This window comes from Macaca fascicularis, chromosome 16, assembly GCF_037993035.2.
Source record: "Macaca fascicularis isolate 582-1 chromosome 16, T2T-MFA8v1.1".
In the NCBI taxonomy this organism is placed as follows: Eukaryota; Metazoa; Chordata; class Mammalia; order Primates; family Cercopithecidae; genus Macaca; species Macaca fascicularis.
In genome coordinates, this window is record NC_088390.1 from 86,407,491 (window position 1) to 86,428,154 (window position 20,664).

A 20,664-nucleotide genomic window follows, 5' to 3' on the forward strand; every position below is an offset into this window, starting at 1 on the left:
CTATAGGTGTGAGCCACCATGCCCGGCTAATTTTTGTATTATTATTATTTTATTTTATTTTATTTTATTTTATTTTATTTTATTTTCTTAGAGACAAGGTTTCACCATGTTGCCCAGGCTGGTCTCCTGAGCTCAAGTGATCCACCCGCCTCGGCCTCCCACAGTGCTGGGATTACAGGTGTGAGCCACCGCGCCCGGCCCAGGTTGGCTTCTTTCACATAGCGATGTACATCTCAGCATCCTCCACGTCTGCTCGAGGCTTGACAGCTCATTTCCTTTCATCAATAAACAATATTCCCTTGCAGGGACGTGCCGCTGTTCCCTCACCCACCCACCACTGCAGAGCATCCTGACTGCTTCCACTGCACCTGTATGAATGAAGCGGTTACAAACACCTGTGCGCAGGTTTCCGTGTGAAGGATGGTTTGGAACATTTTTAAATGTTGAAAAAAATCCAGAGGAGAATATTTCACAACACACGAAAATTATATGAAATTCCACTTTCAGTATCCTTAATAAAATGCGAATGGGGCCGGGCACGGTGGCTCACGCCTGTAATCCCAGCACTCTGGGAGGCCGAGGCGGGTGGATCACCTGAGGTCAGGAGTTTTGAGATCAGCCTGGCCAACATGGCGAAACCCCGTCTCTAGTAAAAATACAAAAATTAGCTGGGTGTGGTGGTGCGCACCTATAGTCCCAGCTAGTCGGGAGGCTGAGGCAGGAGAATTACTTGAACTCAGGAGGTGGAGGTTGCAGTAAGTCAAGATCACACCACTGTACTCCAGCCTGGGCAGCAGAGTGGATACTGTCTCGGAAAAAAAAAAAGAATTTAATGGCACACAGCCATGCCAATTAACATACATTGTGTGGTGGCTTCCATGCTACAAGGGCAGAGTTGAAAAGCTGCAGCCAAGACCATTTGGCCCCCAAAGCAGAAAATACTTGCTGTCTGGCTCACCTGCCAACCCCGGAATAGATAATTACAATTCCCAACTTTGAAAAGCCAGGAAGAAAACCTACCCAAATGATAACGGCAACACCAGAGGGATCGAAGATCACAAACAAATATTTCCCTTCTGCCTTTCCCCCAAATTTCTTTTTTTTTTTTTTTTTTTTTGAGACAGAGTCTCACTGTCGCCCAGGCTGAAGTGCAGTGGTGTGATCTCGGCTCACTGCAAGCTCCGCCTCCTGGGTTCAAGCGATTCTCCTGTCTCAGCCTCCTGAGTAGCTGGGACTACAGGCATCCATCACCACGCCCGGCTAATTTTTGTATTTTTTAGTAGAGACGGGGTTTCGCTGTGTTGGCCAGGCTGGTCTCGAAATCCTGACCTCAGGTGATCCACCCGCCGTGGGCCCTCAAAGTGCGGGGATTACGGGCGTGAACCACCGTGCCCGGCCACCCTCGAATTTCTAAAATGAGCACAATCTCTTTTGTCTCTTCTGAAGCCCATTTCTACAGCGTCTTTGCTGGGGCCCCAGGGACTGTCCCCTGTCTAGGACTCCTGACCAGACTCACTCGCTCAGCTCTCAGGGTCAACGAGGCTGGGCCATGAGGAGCAACTGACACGACAGAAACAAGGGGTTGCTCAGGGCCCTGATTGTGTTTGGTTTTTCCCTTTTTATTTTTAACCAGAGTCACTGCTCAGCCATCACTTTGCATTGGAGGCTTGAGCTCTGCGTCACCCTTTCCTAAAATGGGGTGATGACCACACGGACATCAGGCTCTGTGTCTGGGATTCAGGTCAGCACCCATAGAGCATGTGTCGCGGTGAACAGTGCTCCCCCCAGATTCGTGTCCACATGGGAGCTCCCAATGCGACCTTATTCAGAAATAGGGTCTCAGCAGACGTCACCAAGCTAAGACGAGGTCACCCTGCATTCGAGTGGGCCCTATCTAATGACTGGCATCGTATGAGAAGAAGAGAGGGCACACAAAGGGACACACCCTGTCCATGTGGCAACAGAGGCAGAGTTCAGAACGATGTGGCCACAAGCCAAGGAATGCCTGCAGCCACCCAAATTGGAAGAGACCAGGAAGGACCCTCCCCTAGACCTTCCAGAGGGAGGCTGGCTCTGCAGACACCTTGATTTTGGACTTCTGGCCTCCAGGACTGTGAGAGAATAAATTTCTCTTGTTTCAAGAAGCCAGTTTGTGGTCCTTGGTCACAGCAGCCTCAGGACACTGATACAAGCACATCCAACGGGGCTGGTAACTCAGTCAGATACACAGTGATGATGACTGTTTAATGCCCTGTACTGAGCCCTCTGTGCGGAGCTTTACATGCACAGCCTTCCTGAACCCCCATAATGCCCCAACTTCACAGAGGAGTAAACTGAGGCACAGAGTAGTTCAGCATCATCCAAGGCCACCCCTGGGGGTCCTGAGTGGGGCTTCGATTCACAGCTGGGCCTCTGACCAATGCTTGCCCACTCACAGGCCTCGCCCAACCAAGCCTGCCAGCCCCTTCTCTGCCTAGACATCATGTGTGAGCCAAACAGCCACGCCAGAGTCGCACACCAGAGGGCTGGGCATGGTGGTGTCCCGGCCTAATTCTTTGGCAGCCCCTCCAAGCTCCCGGAGCTGAGGGGCAGCCAGGGAGGGGCCGGTGCTCGGCTGGGCGCCTGCTTGGCCTCTCCACCTGGCAGTGAGACTCCCGGGACGAGGCCATGTCCTGTGGCCATTTCTAGACTGACCGTGGCCACACGCCAGTCCACGGGGCTTGGACCAGCCAGCTGCCCTTCCTGTAACAGTTTCCCTCGGACCCCTGCCATCGGCCACCCTCTGGGCGCAGGCAGAGCAGCTGGTAGTGGCCACCTTGGCTTGGGCGGTGGGGAGTCTGGGGGAGGGAGGAACGCCACACAGAGCCTGCCAAGTGCTACAGAAACAAGACGAGATTAGTCTGAACGCCACACAGAACAGATTGCAGGGTGTCGGGCAATGGGATGTTTTAAAGAAATAAATCTCAGCTCCCGGTTACAGAAGCACAAACAAACCCAAACAACAGATCTTCAGGAGCTGCTGGTTTCCCGGCTGCCAGGCTGTGCTGGGGCCCGGGAGGGGTGGGCGGGGGTTCCTGGAGCATCCTCAGGGGGCGGCGGGCGCTCTCAGGGCATCCCCGGGCACCCTGGTTGGCCCACGACGGGGATCGGTGACTTGATCCTGAAATTTGGGAGGAATGGAGGATGCAGCCCTCCCAGGTCCGGGCCATCCCACCTCTGAGGTCTCTCTGGGACCCAGCTGTCCCTCCCCTGGGTAGCGGCAGCTCCTGGATATCTGTGTTGCACCCACCCCTGGTCCCCGCTGCTGCTGGAGTGGCCCCTAAGACATGCACGGCCCACCCTCCCCACTCACTCCTTGCCCCCCTCCTTGCTGTCTCCTACCCTGGACCCTCTCACGTGCCCTTCTCTCCACCCCTGCCTCCCACTCCCTTCCTCGTCCCCCGCTTTGCGTCCCCCTCTCTCCTGCTCTGGGCTCTGATTTGCTGGGCAGCTGCTGCACCCCAGAACCCCGGAACAGAGACGGGAAGGGCAAAGCGCGTCCTGATTCGTGTGCCACCGCTCACTTCTTTGCCCATCTCTAGGAGTTTCTCATCTGCCTCGGGCTTGCCTGGAGGGTTGGGCAGAAAAGGAATGGCAGGAAACGCAGAAGGGATCCAGAGCCTGCGCAGACCTTTGCGAGGCCAGGGTGACACCCCCAGGGCCTTCCATGGGAGCTCCTGCAAGGATGCTTCCCAGCAATGGGTCCTGGCCCACCGAGCGCACTGATTCTAGTTTATTCTGAGACTGGACTCTTCCCCGAGAGCCTCATTTCTGTCCTCTGTGCTGTGTGGGAGGACAGGGGCCGTTACACCAACGATGAATGATAACGCCATTAATAATTCAGCCACTGCTACTGATACTTGATCGACAGGGAGCCTGTTCCTCCTAAAGGCAAAAAGCACTTAGATGCCGTTTATTTCTGCCTTGCATGCCCTGCGGGGTGGGCCGGCACCTGCCAGGGAAGCCATGTGAGGTGGGGAATAGCCACCCCTTGGGGTCTGCTGTCCAAGCACTGGTCGGCTCCTGGTGAACCTTTGTGCTATTGCCCCCACGATGGCGGCCACCCTGAGGGAGTAAAGGGGCCTTATCTTATCATCTTATCTTTCCCCCATTACTTTTGTCAGAATTTTTCGGGCCTGTCCTGCTGGGAGGGTTGCTACGTTTCTAGGGTCCACCTTCCATCCTCCCAGGAACATTGCATCCAGTCCTGTGCTGTCGGGCACAGAAGCCTCCCGCTGTGACTATCAAACTTCACATTCATTGGAGATAAAGAAAGACCAAAGTCCAGTTGCTTGGCCACATCTGCCGTGTTTCCAGGGCGTGGTGACCACACACAGTGGGGCATAGGCACAGGACCGCGTGCACTGCAAGACGCTCTGCTGACAGCACCGGCCCAGGCACTGGGAGGGCCCCGCGAGGAAGCACGCGGGCATGGTGGCGCACGTAGGGAACAGCACGCGGCCGTGATGGGATCTCTCCAGAGAGAAAACTCAGGTCCCAGCAGGGTTATGGAGGAGAAAGTCTTCTCTGCTTGCAGGTGGGCTGGGGTTTCAGCAGGAGAGAGGAGAACATTCCAGCTGCAGGGAGCAGGGTGGGAAGCGGCGATGCTTGGGATGAGGTGTCCAGTTTGTGCGCAGGAAAGGGCAAGAGGAAAGAGGGAGGGCAGGGGGTCCCAGCAGGACCCCGGGGGTGGGCAGCACATTGTTCCTGGCCCTTGCTCACCTGTGGCCGCACCAACCCGCCTGGACTAAGTCTGACCTGGCAGGAACTGTATGACAGAAACCACAGTAATAAGTGGCCAAACCCTGAGGCCAGGCCACCCAGCCCCTCCCAACACCCAGACACCGTCTTGCCTAGACTGGCTGCCTCGAGAACACATGCTGGGAATGACAAGAGGACCTGGGGAGAGAGAAGGAAACACTCACTTCCCCAGGGGGAGGCCCCGCTGGTGGCACGGGACCTAAGGTAGCAGGGCAGTGGCACTGGTGTCACTGGAAGGACCTCAGTGACCAGCTTGCCCTGGAGGCCTCTTCATTAATTAGCAAGCATGAAGGGCAGTGGGAGATGCTAAACCCGCCCAAATGTGCAGGGTTCTCCCTGTCTGTCTATTTTTATACATTGGTTTTCATCTTAAGCTTAATATAATCACAGAATAACATTTTTGAAAACAGAAATTTCTTTTTAAAAAGTGCTCATAATCACACTAGGCTAACATATGGACACATCTTCCTCTCAACCTCTGCCATCCACTGCCGTGGCCACTGATCACAGGTGCTATTCCAGTTTATATTAATCAAGGCCAGGCACGTGGCTCATGCCTGTAATCCCAGCACTTTGGGAGGCCCAGGTAGGAGGGTCACTTGAGCCTAGGAGTTTGAGACCAGCCTGGGCAACACGGTGAGACTCTGTCTCTAAAAAATAAAATAAAATAAATGAACTGGGCCTGGTGGCGCACACCTGCAATCCCAGCTACTCAAGAGGCTGAGGTGGGAGGATCACTCGAGCCCAGGAGGTCGAGGCTACAGTGAGCTGTGATTGTGCTGCCGCCACTGTACGCCGGCCTGAGCCATAGAGTGAGACTCTGTCTCTAAAAACGAAATTTAAAAACATTTTTAAATTAAAAACAATTTTATTAATCCGTATTATGCAAAATTAAAAATTCGGTTGCTCGGTTGCACTTGCACCATTTCAAGGGTTCAAGAGCTGCATGAAGCCAGCAGCTGCTGTGCAGGATGGCGCAGACCTGGGTTCTGTCTGTCCTGGCAGAAGCTCTGCTGGGCAGCCCTGCTGTGACAGCCTCATCCGCACCTCAGGCGTCTTCACATAGTTTAACTGCAATGTGCAGAATCATAACCTGTTTCTTGCTTTGTGTCTGATTCACTGTAAATTGCTACTCTGCAACACAGCATGGACTATTTGACAGTCCTTGTCAATCCCACATCTTCTATCTGGCAGCACTGAGCTTCTGAACCTTTTATGGGTCACAGACCTTTTGGGAAGTCAGATGGTGCCCCCTCCTCATATGAAAAAGGTGGGGTAAGATTTCAGGGGCTTGTGAGCCCAGGTTTGGAAACTCCCTGATCCAATAGAGGGACCTTAGAGAGACCTTAGTCGATCCACCTCCTCTGCTGTTGGATTCTTATGATCTGCCCCTTTTTCTCCACTGTAAGGAATACCACAATGAACATCTTCATGCAGATGCTTTTGTCTTTCTAATTTTTTTTTCTTTTGAGACAAGGTCTAGCTCTGTCACCCAGGCTGGAGTGCAGGGGTGCCATCTCGGCTCACTGCAACCTCTGCCTCCCAAGTTCAAGCAATTCTCTTGCTTCAGCTTCCCAAATAGCTGGGATTACAGGCACATGCCACCACGCTGAACTAATTTTTGTATTTTTAGTTGAGACGGGGTTTCACTGTGTTGGCCATGCTGGCCTTGAACTCCCAACCTCAAGTGATCTGCCCGCCTTAGCCTCCCAAAGTGCTAGAATTACAGGCCTGAGCTACATGCTGGCCACTTTGGCCTTTCTATATGTAATTTGGATTCTTTCTTAGCATGAGGCCCAGAACAGACATTTTCACTTAGGGAGCAGAATCTGGTATTTATTTTGTTTTGTTTTGACAAGGTCTCGCTCTTTCACCCAGGCTTGAGTGCACTGGTGTGATCATGGCTCACTGCAGCCTCCACCTCCCAGGCTCAAGCAGTCCTCCTGCCTCAGCCTCCGGAGTAGCTGGGACTAAAGGTGTGCACCACCACACCCAGCTAATTTTTTTTCTTTTTTGGTAGAGACGGGGTCTCTCTATGTTTCCCAGGCTTGTTTCAGTTCTTTATCCAGGTCATCAATGCACATCCCCAGAGCAGGGCCAGTGGACACGGTGCCGGCCCCATGGTGCCCCGTTTTTCCATACCCTCACCCAACTGGCCTTTTAGGCTGGAGGGTACCTGCCAGCACAGAAACCAAGGGCAGGATGACCAGTCGTGCCTGGTGGTCACCCTCCCCAGCACACCCCAGAGCCTTGCTTTCTGACACTGAGGAGGGTACAGGACCAAGACAGCCCAGGACTCACCCCCGGCTCGGGGAAGCCCAGGGTCTTGGGGTCTCAGCGCCAGGAGGCAGTACTTCGCACTGGCACAGCAGCTCTCCTTATCAGCCCATCCCCCAAGTCAGCCTTGAATACTCACTTGGTCAAGGATTTCCAGGCCGTCGCTGCACTGGGGGCTGGGGGTTCCAAAGGAGACCCCTGGGTTTGGTAGGTGGGCTCACCCTCCAGGCCCCACCTGGCCATACTCTACAGGTAGCACACGAATGTGGGCAGCCCAGGGGACGCTTTTCTAACCCCTCCGCTCTTCTGTGAACTACTTGCCAAATAACCACGTACCTGGGGGACCCTCGGCCCCACGGTGGGTGGGGGCGTTGTCTATCCTGGCCAATCCCAGCCAGACACGCAGCCTGCACGTGCAGTTCTTCAGATCCACCACTAGAGGGGACCCTCGAGCCGGTCTACCTGCTCTGCCCTCCCGGGGGACTCAACCACACAGTTAATTATTACTAGACGTCCCACCCCTCAGAGTGGCGATGGGTGCACCCGAGTCCTCACCAACACCCCTGCGGAGTGGCCAGTCCTCTGGGGGCCTCGGCCCTGACGCCCCTCCCCACCCCAGAGCACCAGGCGCGCGCTCGCTCTCTCACTCGCGCTGTCTCTCTGTCTCTCTGTCTCTCTCTCTCTCTCTCTGAGCCCCTTCACAGCAGGGGTTCTCAACGCTGCCTACACTTCAGAAACCCCCAGGAAGTTCAAAACATTCCCATACCTGGGCCCCTACTCCAGCGATCCTGGTTTAATTGGTCTGGGTGCAGCCTGGGCATCAGGATTTGTAAAGCTGCCCAGGGCATTCTCACGGGCAACTGGGCTGGGGACGCCTTCTCTACAGCGTCTAGGACAATTAACCACCTTAGCCAAGATCTCCAGTCCCATCACACGAAGGCCCGGGGGATGGGGAGGGAGCAAGAAGCGCCGCCTCTGCTTCCTGCGTCTACCACGTTGTGGGCCAGAAGCACACAGGAGCAAGGGAAGACCAGGGAAATGCAGATTCCAGGGCTCACCCAGCCCCTTTCAGAATCCTTGTCTGCTTTTCTTTTCTTTTTTTTCCAGACAGGGTATCTCTCTGTCACCCAGGTTAGAGTGCAGTGGCGTGATCACAGCTCACTCCAGCCTCCACCTCCCAGGCTCCAGCCATCCTCCTGCCTCAGCCTCCTGAGTAGCTGGGACCATAGGAATGTACCACTATGCCCAGCTAATTTTTACGTATTTTGTATAGAGACGAGGTTTTGCCATTTTCCCCAGGCTGGTCTTGAACTCCTAGGCTCAAGCGATCCACCCACCTTGGCCTCCCAAAGTGCTGGGATTACAGGCATGAGTCACAGCGCCCGGCCTCTGTATCTACTTTTTTTAAAATAAAAAGAAAGCTCCCAGCAGTCTGTCTTGGAGACAGGCTGTTTTCACAGCCTGGACCAAAGCACACACTTCCGGAGGAGTGAGGAGAGTCCCATCCACATCCACCTCGTCCCAGCACAAAGCTGCACCTCGCCAGGTTCAGCAAGCCCCGCCTGGACCGGGCGGACACAGGCCTGAGGAGTGAAGCCGCACCAAGCCCGCGGCCACGTGGCCAAGAGGCATTTTCTGAGCCTTCATCAGGAGCAGGACCAGGCTGCGGTAAGCACCCCCAGTCACGGTCTCTGGGTGGGGATGAGTCCCAGGCCAGGCTTGCTGACCCCATGCCCCAGGCTGGTACTCAACCCTCACGCCAACTCTGCCCTACAAGGGGATTCTTTTTTTTTTTTTTTTTTTTTGAGACGGAGTCTCGCTCTGTCGCCCAGGCTGGAGTGCAGTGGCCAGATCTCGGGTCACTGCAAGTTCCACCTCCCGGGTTTATGCCATTCTCCTGCCTCAGCCTCCCGAGTAGCTGGGACCACAGGCACCCACCACCTCGCTCGGCTAGTTTTTTTGTATTTTTTTAGTAGAGACGGGGTTTCACCGTGTTAGCCAGGATGGTCTCGATCTCCTGACCTTGTGATCCGCCCGTCTCGGCCTCCCAAAGTGCTGGGATTACAGGCTTGAGCCACCGTGCTCGGCCTACACGGGGGTTCTTGGCCCCATTTCACACCCGTGAGGAATCTATGTTTTGGACATGGGAGGTAATGGCCACAAGATCACACACAACTCGGGTGATGCCAGGACTGGAAACAGATCTGTTGGGCCCCAAAATTTGCTCCTTCACCACCATCTGCCTCCCAGCAGTTGGGGACGGACAGGCGGACGGGGTATCTCAGTGGGGGCTCGAGTGTCAGAGCAGAGAAGGGGGCCATGGGGAGTGCCCTCCTCAGCCCAGGGTTGGGGGGAATAGAGAAGCCTCCACCAAAAGCTGACATGAAGGTGCCCCGCCCCAGGAGCTGAGTCTCAAACATACAAGCTGGCCGGTTAGGAGAGACTGGGAGGAAGAAGCCCAGGCCGAGGGGATCCCTGGCCAAAGGCATGAGGTAGAGAGAGCCCCACGAGATCTAGAGGCAGAGAGGATGACGAACTTGGAGGTGTGCACAGTGCGGGGGCAGGAAGGGAGGTGGCATCGCTCAGCAGGGCCAGATGGTGGTGGGCCTTCGACCCCGAGTGAAGGAGATGACACTTCATCCTGAAAATGATGGGAGGCCCCCGGCGGGTCCCAGGCAGAGGGGCAGCTTGGCTTCCAGAGTGAGTGCACAGCACCCCTGTCCGCTGCTCACTGATGTCAATACACCCCTACCCTCAGTTGTGACAAAAAAGTGTCTCCTGGCATTGCCACACACCCCCTGGGGACAGACTCGGCCCTGGGTGAGAATCACTACTCTAGAAGAACCTGGAGGCACCTGGGCATCAGCGTTGTATAAAGGTTCCCCCCAGGAGCACCCCACATGCAGCCAGGTTGGAGAACCAGCAAGGCGGAGGGCAGGGAAAGGGGAACCGGGGTGCATTCTTACAATACCCCCAGAAAGTGGACATTACCAGCCTCATCTTACAAACAGGGAAACCGAGCCTCCAAGAACAGAAAGAATTTCCCAGGTTCACACTTACCAGGGGTGCCAGGACTCAACCAGCACTCAACTCCCTAACTCCTAAACCTGAGCTCCCTACGAGATGGGGCTGCTGGACAGAGCGCTGACTGGCCAGGTTCTGGTTGTGGTTCTGCCACGGAGTCCTCAGCCCCAAGACCGTGGGCCAACCCCACCACCTCTCTGGGACACAGCTGGGACCTTCCCCTCGCCTGGGCCCTGGGGATGCGGGGACATGGGGACGCCCGCAGGCTCTGCTGCACTGTCGGCCTGGCACCACCAGGGGGAGCTCCGACTGAGTCCGGCCAGCAGGACCCAGGCCAGGACCAGCGTTCGGTCCCCATCCCCCACCACCCCCTCGGGTTCCCTGGCCCCTGACGCCACCCAGCTCAGCAAGCCTCCTGGGACCTGGAGTCCTTTTATCTGCACTCTCAAATAATTGAGATGAATGTTATCAGTTCACCCTGATCTTATTGGAGGGATAAAATCAGGGAAGAACCTGTCCCCAGTCACCCCCGCTGTGGCCAGCAAAGCCTGTGTCCCTACGTCATGCCCTGCCACTCCCTGGCTTAATCGGCCTGGGGTGACCTTTTATGCTGCAGCCCTGGGGCAGACCCAGCTGGGTTCACATCCCAGCTTGGCCCGGGCACTGGCTGGGTGATGCCTGGCAAGTTGCTGACATTCTCTGAGCCTCCCTTTCCCCTTCGATAGCAGGGGATAAGATGAGGGCCCACCTCACAGGGCGTGGGGCTGTGGAAAGCACACACGTGTACCATCCACAGCCCGTGGTGTCCAGCGCCCAGGCGAGGCCTGGACCACCCACGTCCAGCATGCGCCCAGCTCACACCACGAGCTCAACAGTTAATGACCTGCTTGCTGACTGATGTCAGTTCTTACTGTTGTCTGTGGTCACCATCATTATTTGCCTAGAAATCTAATGAGCATAAGGACCACGGCCAGGGCATAGGAAGGGGCTGTGGAAGTTGGATGCACGGCCCCTGTGCTGGCTATGGGGCTCCATGCCTATGCGACCTCACTGGCACTCACCCCAAGGCCATGAGGACCCTCGTGGCACCATGCAACCCTCCCCACTCAGGAAAGTCTCTTTGGGTTCCAAGACCCAGGGAACTCCCCACAGGGCATGGGTCCAACTCTAGCTCCTGCAAGCGTGGCCACCAAGGAGTCCAGGTACTCCGGCTGGACTCCCCGGGGTGCAGAGCAGCTGCCGAGTCAAGTGAATATGGTCAACACTGCCCCGGGACTACGTTCCATCCTCCACAGCTATAAGAAAGAGGGAGGCTAACACCTCCGGGGACCACAGGGGGCCAGGTCACGTGCCTGGTGGGCTGCAGGGCAGAGCGGGGAGCTGGGGACCAAGCGGAGCAGCACATCTGGGCTTAGGCCAGCCCTGCGCGTGAGCCTAATGATGCCACCGGGCCTCGCGAGCACTTGCTTGAGGACTGGCAATCTCCTGCCCCTCCGGAGATGGGAACAGAAGGGACAAGGACTCCTGGGGGCTTGGCCTTGGTCAGGGACCTGTCAGACCTGGCAGGGCCTGTTTAGTCCTAGTAAGGCTCAAGGAGAGAGAAGAATGTGGATGCCCCGGCGCACCCTTCACAGTCCTCTCAGTGGAGTGGAAAGTGGGGACTCCCTGCTGAAGCCCTCGCCTCGGGGAGGGGCTCCTGCCATAGCCACAGTCACAGGCAGGTCGGGCAGATGCCTCCAGCGCTCACCTAGCATCACAGGTGATGCAGGTGACTGCTTCCTGCCCAGGTCAGGCCTTGGGGGCCTCCCGAGAGCCCACACCCAGAACCAGGAACTCACCTGCTGTCGCTTTCCAGAAACACGGAGCCGCGGCTCTCAGCCAGTGCCGCGCTGATGGGCGAGAGGCAGAAGGGCGAGGAGAAGGCATCTGAGTCTGAGTCGAAGGAGCTGTCTCTGCTCACGCCCTCAGCTGACAGTTCCAAGGAGCCATCCTCCTCCCCAGCCTCGGGCCGCAGCTCCTGCCCCTCCTCGGTGACATCCTGCGGACTGACTGTCGACAAGATCCCAGAGGGGCTGCGCGCAGGCTGCGAGGCTGGCTGGGCACCATCCACCCCCAAGCCCTGAGCCAGCTTCTCCTCATCCTCCAGCGCAGGGCTGGCGAGCACGCCGTCCGGAATGCTCTGGGTCACCACCAGGATGTCCTCATCTTTTGGGGTCAGGGTGGGCCGCAGCTCCGTGGGGGAGGGCTGGTGGGAGGCTCCTGAGCTCCGGGTGCGCCGGCCACGAGGGCGGGGTGCCTTGCGAACGGGGGAGCTCTCGGGCGTGATGTAGCGTAGGGCCTCCTCGTCCTGCCTCTGGATGCGAGAGTTGGGGACCCACGCCAGGATGAGGGTGGCTCCCAGCATCTCATCCTTCTCCATGTACAAGCACAGGTAACCTGTGAGGAGCCAGGGGGACGGTGTGTTAGAGACCAGGAGGCTGTGGATGAGGCCCTTGTGGCACCTTTGGCGAGCTGCTCGGAGAGGCCACCGCCCTTCAGTGAAGTGCCAGTCCGGCCTCAGATACAGCCTGGCCCTGAGCAAAAACACCAGCGGGAAACTGGGGAGCTTGAAATGAATTCCAGCTACGCATGTTTTCTAAGAACACACGTCCAGCAGATCCAGGGGGCACTGGTCCCCGAGCACCAGCTTGCCATGCACCTTTCTTTTTGGTTTTTGGGTTTGTTTTTTTCCTTTGAGACAGGGTCTCACTCTGTGCTTCAAGCTGGAGTGCAGTGGCACAATCTCAGCTCACTGCAACCTCCACCTCCCAGGCTCAAGCAATCCTCCCACCTCAGCCTCCTGAATAGCTGGGACTACAGGTGCACACCACCACACCCAGCTAATTTTTTTGGTTTTTTTTAGAAATAAGGTTTCACTATGTTGCCCAAGCTAGTCTCAAACTCCTGAGCTCAAGTGAACCACCCACCTCAGCCTCCCAACGTGCTGGGATCGCAGGCGATGAGCCACCCGTTCAGGCTTGCCATGCGCTTTTCCAAGTACCAGGGGCTTTCCCTGTGTTCAGAGCCCCAACCCTGGCCCCAGGGCTCACCTGCCTCAGGCCTCCCTGTGTGTGTGAGCCCAGCAGCCCAGGCGCCCAGCTTCATGGCTTCACAGCACTGTTAGGAGGGATGGAGGCTGGAGACTTCATTCCATTGCACAAAAACAATTCATCCAAGCTGGGTGGTATTTGGATCTTTTCCAACCACGAGTGGCACTCGTGGCATTTTTAAAATGCAGGTTGTTGGAGGAAGGGGCCACCTTTAGAGGTGAGCATTGGCGTCACAGACGGGGTTGCTGGGGACATGGAAAGGAGCAATTTCTCCTGGGCCAGAGCAAGTGGGTGAGTGCTCAGTTCTGGCGGGAGGTGGCATCTCCTAACACACCATCAAGCAGCTTTGGGATATCCCAATTCCTGGGCCTCCACCACCCAGTCTCCAGGTCTCCACAACTCAGACCCCTAGAATCTCCTAAGCACTGCTCCTGTTGCCAAGAGAAGCTGGGAAATGTGGGGAATGTCAGCCAGCTGTGCATTAGGGTAACATGAGCCTGAGGCTGAGAAGTGTTTCCACATCCTGGAAGCACGCAGCTTTGAGATCAGCAAGAGGGTCCGAGACGGCTGCTCCCCGGTCTCTCTCTCTCTAGAAGACCTCAGGCCAGGCGACCTCCGGGTCAAGGGGCCGCATCGCCCAGAACCTGCACCCCTTTCTAGGGCACTCCAGAGAAGCCCCTGCCCACACAGCCGCAGCCAACCAGCCAGTGGCTTTAAAGATACACTTATCAAGGCAGGGGGACAGAACACTCGCTTTAAATGTTTCATTGGCATTGGCGTAATTTAAACTTTTGTCTTGTTTTAAAATGTATTCAGTATTCCACTGAAACATAATTTGTATAAAGTGCCCAGATCTCACTGTAATGTATAACTTTGTTTTTAAATAGAGATGAAGTCTAACTCTGTTGCCCAGGCTGGTCTCGAACTCCTGGGTTCAAGCAATCCTCCCACCTCAGCCTCCCAAAGTGCTGGGATTATAGGTGTGAACCACCGTGCCCAGACGATAACTTTACTATTTTGCCATCTGTCTGGGCCTTCTGTCTGTACTCTTGCCCAGGCCAAGCAAATGTTAGGGTGTGCCAGTGCAGGCCACAGCTAGGCTGCAGGGCCCTGAAATATCTTTTTAGCAGCCAGGGAAGGGGACGGCAACAGGAAGAAATGAGAAGAAAGAGTCCAGAGACTGCCCTGCAGCCCTACCTCCACCGCACACTGGCACTGTGCAGCCAAGAGTCCCTCAGCCTCTCTGAACACCAGCGTCCTTACCCATCTAAAAGGCCTGCTGGGGCCCTGGCCACGCCCATGAGGTGGTTGTGCAAATTAAATAAAGCAACAGATGAACAAAGCAATGCATTTATTTGTTGCAAGTCATTCACACGAATGACAAGGGGCCAGGCAGGCCTCAGGGATCATCTTTTTGTCCCTCCCTCTGGAAGCAGCAGGGCTGAGGGACTCACCCAGCCTGCCATGAGCCAGACTTAACACCCCCAGACCCTCCTTCCGGGAGGACAGCTGCAGTTAGTTACATGCTCTGGAAAAGGAACCAAACACACTTGTCTCTCTTACGTGCTGTGGCCCAGGGCCTTGAGAGCCCTCACTCAGAAAATAACCTGGGCTCTGTGACCCTGGAGCCTCGCCTGCCCTGGCTCACCTGGGTGGTGCTCCCCCAGCCCCTGCAGCCCCTCCGGCGGATGCACGCAGACATTGTTCTTGGAGTAGATGATCTCTCCATCCAGGACACAGGGGGACCCGCTGCCGCTGCCAGCAGGGGTGAGGGTCAGGAGGTCCGAGGCTTTGGAGGAGGCCCTGCGAAGGAGGCGGCCCAGAGACATTGCCGGGCAAGTGTTTCCATCCTCCGCACGCGTCAGCCCAGGCAGGGCTCGTCAAGACCTGCCTGGGGGAGGAAGAGAGAGGAGATGGTCAAGGTCGTGGACTTGCGTCCTGTCTCACAGCAGTACGTGTCGCCTCGGCACCCAGTGGGTACTGGTTAACCAGAGGGGTGCATCCTGCTGGTGCCCAGCTCTATACGGGGTAGGCCACATTCTCCACCTGGGCCAGGCCACCCTGTCCATCGCAGGAGGCTGAGCAGCGTCCCTCGGCTCTGGATGCCACTAGCACCTCCCTTCCCAGTATGACAACCAGAACATCTCCAGGCTTTGCCAAATGTGCCTTGGAGGACAAAATCCCTCCCACGGAGAACCACTAAGCTACAGGAACCCCGTTCCCACCTCAGCAACTTCACAAAAACCTCCAGGCGTTCTCTTTTCCCAGTTTACCACCTGCGTCAGCACAAGTGAGCCCTTCCAATTCATTAAAAAGAAATAGGCCGGGCGCGGTGGCTCAAGCCTGTAATCCCAGCACTTTGGGAGGCCGAGACGGGCGGATCACGAGGTCAGGGGATCGAGACCATCCTGGCTAACATGGTGAAACCCCGTCTCTACTAAAAAATACAAAAAACTGGCCGGGCGAGGTGGCGGGCAACTGTAGTCCCAGCTACTCGGGAGGCTGAGGCAGGAGAATGGCATAAACCCAGGAGGCGGAGCTTGCAGTGAGCTGAGATCCAGCCACTGCACTCCAGCCTGGGCCACAAAGCGAGACTCCGTCTCAAAAAAAAAAAAAAAAAAAAAAAAGAAATAAACAGGCCAGGTGCACTGGCTCACGCCTGTAATCCCAGCACTTTGGGAGGCTGAGGCAGGCAGATTACTTGAGGTAAGGGGTTCGAGACCAGCCTGGCCAACATGGCGAAACATCACGTCTACCAAAAATACAAAAATTAGCCAGGTGTGGTGGCACACGCCTGTAGTCCCAGCTACATGGGAGGCTGAGGCAGGAGAATTGCTTAAACCCAGGGGGTGGAGGTTTCAGTGAGCTGAGATCACGCCACTGCACTCCAGTCTGGGTGACACAGCGACACTCCATCTCAAAAAAAAAAAAAGAATTAGCAACTGGGAGTGAATAAACCAAATGTGGTACAAGGGATGATTATTCTGCCTTGAAAAGAAAGTCTGACGCCTGCTCCGGCATGGATGAACCCCGAAAACATTGCGCTAAGGGAAACAAACCAGTCACAAGAGACAAGTACTGCACGATTCTACTCGTGTGAGGTCCCTAGAGTAGTTAGGTTCATAGAGACAGGAAGTGGAACGGTGGGTGCGAGGGGGTGAGGTGGGGGGAATGGGGAGGTCATGTTTAAGGGGGACAGGACTCCAGCTTGGGAGGATAAAAGCGTCCTGGAGATGGACAGTGGCAGCGGCTCTGTCCACTGACTACACTGAATGTACTCAATGCCACCGAACCTGATACTTAAAAATGGTTAAAGTGGTAAGTTTTACCTTGGATGTATTTTACCACAATAAAAAATTAAACATTATCAACTGGCAGAGGGTCTCCAGGTATATGATCTTGTTCTTTGAACTTTCTGCATTTTTTACATTTCTCCAAAGATCCAGAGCTGGTTGAGGGTGGTCCCTAAATCACCTCCTTTTCACCCCCAGCACTTGGCGAGGCTCTGGGACAGAGGGTGGGTGGGTAGGGGGGGTCCCCGCTGGCTCAGCAGAACTGGCTCCCGCCCTGGCAGGAGGCAGGGGGCAGACGTCAGTGGTGATAGCCACCGTCCCAGGACCAGGTGGTCAGCGCTGTCTGCCTCTCTGCTTCCCTCCTCTGACCCCCTCCGTGCTTCAGCCTCCCGCAACCCTGTTTGTGTATTTCCAGTTGTCTCCATGGCTGCTGACTTCTCAAGCACAATATTCCAAAGATGTTCCAGCCAGCCCAGGAGTGGCCTTCCCATTCCCGTGTCTTTCCTCTGACAGATCTATCACTCCCGTCTCCCCATCTCACAGATCCCAATGTCAACATCACTTCTGAAAATCACCAGTTCTGGGGGTGGGGACCCAGCTCAGATTCTCACCTCCTCAGCCTTGAGCCACAGACGCCCTCTGCCTGATCTCGACCATCTCCAGGGCCCTCATCCACTCGGCTCTCCCTAGCCCACCCCTTCTTAGGCCCCCTCAACATGTCTAATGAAGGCAGCAGCAGAAGTCGACCCCTTGGTGCAGGGGTCAGCAAACTTGTTCTGCAAAAGGCCAGAGAGTAAACGCTTTGGACTCTCTGGGCCAGAGAGTCTCTGTGGTGACCACTCAACTCGGCCTTTGGAGTGCAGGAGCAGCCACAGACAGTAAATGATGGGCATGACTGTGACAGTGAAGCTTTACTGATAGACACCCAAGCTTAAATTCTAGATCATTTTTCACATGTCCCAAAAAAAATTCTTTCCATTTTTTCAACCCCCTTAAAAAACGTAAAAACCAGCTGGGCGCAGTGGCTCACGCCTGTAATCTTGGCACTTTGGGAGGCCTAGGTGGGCGGATCACCTGAGGTCAGGAGTTTGACATCAGCCTGACCAACATGGAGAAACCCCGTCTCTACTAAAAATACAAAATTAGTCAAGCATGGTGGCACATGCCTGTAATCCCAGCTACTCAGGAGGCTGAGGCGGGAAAATCGCTTGAATCCGGGGGGCGGAGGTTGTGGTGAGCCGAGATCGTACCACTGCCCACCAGGCTGGGTGACAGCGCAAGACGCCATCTCAAAAAAAAAAAAAAAAAAAAAAGTAAAAATCATCCTTAGCTCATAAGCTGCACAAACAGGTGGAAGGCTGGCTTTGGCCTGTGGGTTGCAGATGGCAGTGCCCTGGCATAGACCATCTGAGCAAGTTCGGGGGACTCTTCTCCACTTATCCAAACCAGCTCCCAGCCAACCTCTCCAGGAAGCCTTCTGGCCACTCCTGGCCTAAACACTTCATCCCACACAGTGACATATGACAACTAAGTGATGAAACTTTAAAAAAAAATCACACTGCAAACTACAAATCAAAAACCGTATTGTCCTTCCCAATAATCATGTGGAAAAGCTGTGTTCTTTCTAATGTTGTCTAGAATATTTTTAGAATTCAAGAATTCTTCAAGAATTGCAAGGTCAGTTAATAAGCCCTGCAAGAAAATTGTTCCCTGTCCTCTAGACCAGCCATGTCCAACAGAAACACTGCAGGAGCCACAGATACAATCTTAAATTTTCTCGTAGCCATAGGTTTTTAAGCAAAAAAAAAAAAAGTGAAATTAATTTTAATAATTTTTAGCATAATACATCTAAAATATTATTATTTCAGCATGTAGTCAATATGAAAAGAATATTATTATTATTATTATTTTTTGAGATGGAGTCTCGCTTTGTCACCCAGGCTGGAGTGCAGTGGCGCGATCTCGGCTCGCTGCAAGCTCCGCCTCCTGGGTTCACGCCATTCTCCTGCCTCAGCCTCCCGAGTAGCTGGGACTACAGGTGCCCGCCACCACGCCTGGCTAATTTTTTTGTATTTTTAGTAGAGAGGGGGTTTCACCGTGTTAGCTAGGATGGTCTTGATCTCCTGACCTGATAAGCCGCCCTTCGGCCTCCCAAAGTGCTGGGATTATAGGCGTGAGCCACCACGTCTGGCCTGAAAAAATTATTAATGAAATCTTTTACATTCTTTTTTTTTTTTTTAGAGACAGGCTGTCACCCAGGCTAGAGTGTAGTGGTGCGATCACAGCTCACTATATTCTGAAACTCCTGGGTTCAAGGAATCCTCCTGCCCAGTCTCCCAAGTAGCTTGGACTAAAGGCACATGCCACCATGTCCCAATAATTTTTTTATTTTTTGTAGAAATGAGGTTTCACTTCTTTGCCCAGGCTGGTCTTGAACTTCTGGCCTCAAGTGATCCTCCTGCCTCAGCCTTCCTAAGTGTTAGGATTACAAGCGTGAGCCACTGCGCCCGGCCTATTTTATGTCCTTAAAGTCTTCAAAGTCTGCTGGGCATTTTTGCACTTAAGCACATCAAAGTTTTGCCCAGCCACGTTTTGGGTGCTCCACAGCCTGCGTGGTGTCCACAGCGGACAAGGCCGCAGCAGGGCTGGAGCCCACCTCCTTCTGTGTTTCAAACGGCGCTACTCAGTATGACCGCCCCAGTCGCCAGAGCTGGCTGCACATAGCTCTCAGCTGCTTCCCCAAATCAAAATCCTCTTTAAGTGAAAATGTTTTGCCAGCACTGAGGATAATCAAAAAAGTGTGCTAGAAGTTTTAAAGGAGATTCCAAATTGTAAAGTGTATTTGCTTTTTTGCAAGAGGCTATTTCATCAAAATCCAACCTAGTTCCCAACCTCTGGTCACCATCAAACTAGAAGTGGAGAATCCTTGACGCATTTTTTTCAACATTCTTTTAGTTATGAAACACACTCAGAAGTAAAAGGAAGAATACGTGTCCCTTAAATCACATAATCCTAAGACATCTGTGTATTCTCTACTATATTTTGTGCCCTATAATGAATGAATGAATTAAAAACCCACTCCTTGGAATTATATCATGTCTTGCTTTCAGTTGGATCATAATTATATTTTCCCAGGTGAAATATACTTATAACAAATTTTAGGGTTGAAGTACATCTCCTAAAATTCCTGTGTTGAAGTCTTTTTTTTTTTTTTTTTTTTTTTTTTTGAGATGGAGTCTCACTGTGTCACCCAGGCTGGAGTGCAGTGGCACAATCTCGGCCCTCTCCTGTGTTGAAGTCTTAAACCCCAGTACCCAAGAATGAAGCTGTTTTTGAAGACAGCGTCTTTTCTTTTTTTTTTTTTTTTGAGACGGGGTCTCGCTCTGTCGCCCAGGCTGGAGCACAGTGACCGGATCTCAGCTCACTGCAAGCTCCACCTCCCAGGTTCACACCATTCTCCTGCCTCAGCCTCCCGAGTAGCTGGAACTACAGGCGCCCGCCACCTCACTCGGCTAGTTTTTTGTATTTTTTAGTAGAGACGGGGTTTCACCGTGTTAGCCAGGATGGTCTCGATCTCCTGACCTCGTGATCCGCCCGTCTCGGCCTCCCAAAGTGCTGGGATCACAGGCTTGAGCCACCGCGCCCGGCCTGAAGATAGCGTCTTTATAAAGGTAATCAAGTTACACTGAGGTCAATATGACGGGTGTCTGTATAAAAAGAGGAAGTTGGCAGCAGGTGCCTGTACACAAGGAGAGCGCCCTGTGAATACAATGAGCCACCTGCCAGCAAGGAGCAGGCCTGGAGCAGCCCCTCCCTCACAGCCTCCGAAGGAAGCAACTCTGCCCACACCTTGATCTTGGACTTCCTGCCTCCAGAGCTGTCAGAGAGAAGATTTCTATTGCTCAAGCCACCTGGACCCTGGTACTTTGTTAGGGCAGCCCCAGCAAACAAATACATTATTAACACATTTAAAAAGCATAAGACCAGGCCGGGCGCGGTGGCTCAAGCCTGTAATCCCAGCACTTTGGGAGGCCGAGACGGGTGGATCACGAGGTCGGGAGATCGAGACCATCCTGGCTAACACGGTGAAACTCCGTCTCTACTAAAAATACAAAAAAACTAGCCGGGCGAGGTGGCGGCGCCTGTAGTCTCAGCTACTTGGGAGGCTGAGGCGGGAGAAT

General features: G+C 54.3%; 1 protein-coding gene across 31 annotated transcripts in view; it reads right to left on the reverse strand.

Annotated features, from left to right (window-relative positions):
• Positions 1 to 20,664, reverse strand: part of TBC1D16 (TBC1 domain family member 16) — a 98,611-nt gene that overhangs the window by 64,121 nt on the left and 13,826 nt on the right. For 18 of the 31 annotated variants that reach the window (XM_074020820.1, XM_065532456.2, XM_015438923.4 and 15 more), the window contains exons 2-3: positions 14,839 to 15,081; positions 11,940 to 12,537 (exon numbers count right to left, since the gene is read on the reverse strand). In XM_074020820.1, coding sequence (XP_073876921.1) covers positions 11,940 to 12,537; positions 14,839 to 15,019 — 779 coding nt within the window. In that variant the 5' untranslated portion in view covers positions 15,020 to 15,081. Of the gene's footprint in view, positions 1 to 7,216; positions 7,408 to 11,939; positions 12,538 to 14,838; positions 15,082 to 20,664 lie in introns of those variants that run through there. The other 13 variants (XM_074020817.1, XM_045376536.3, XM_074020815.1 and 10 more) reach the window with 2 other exon arrangements.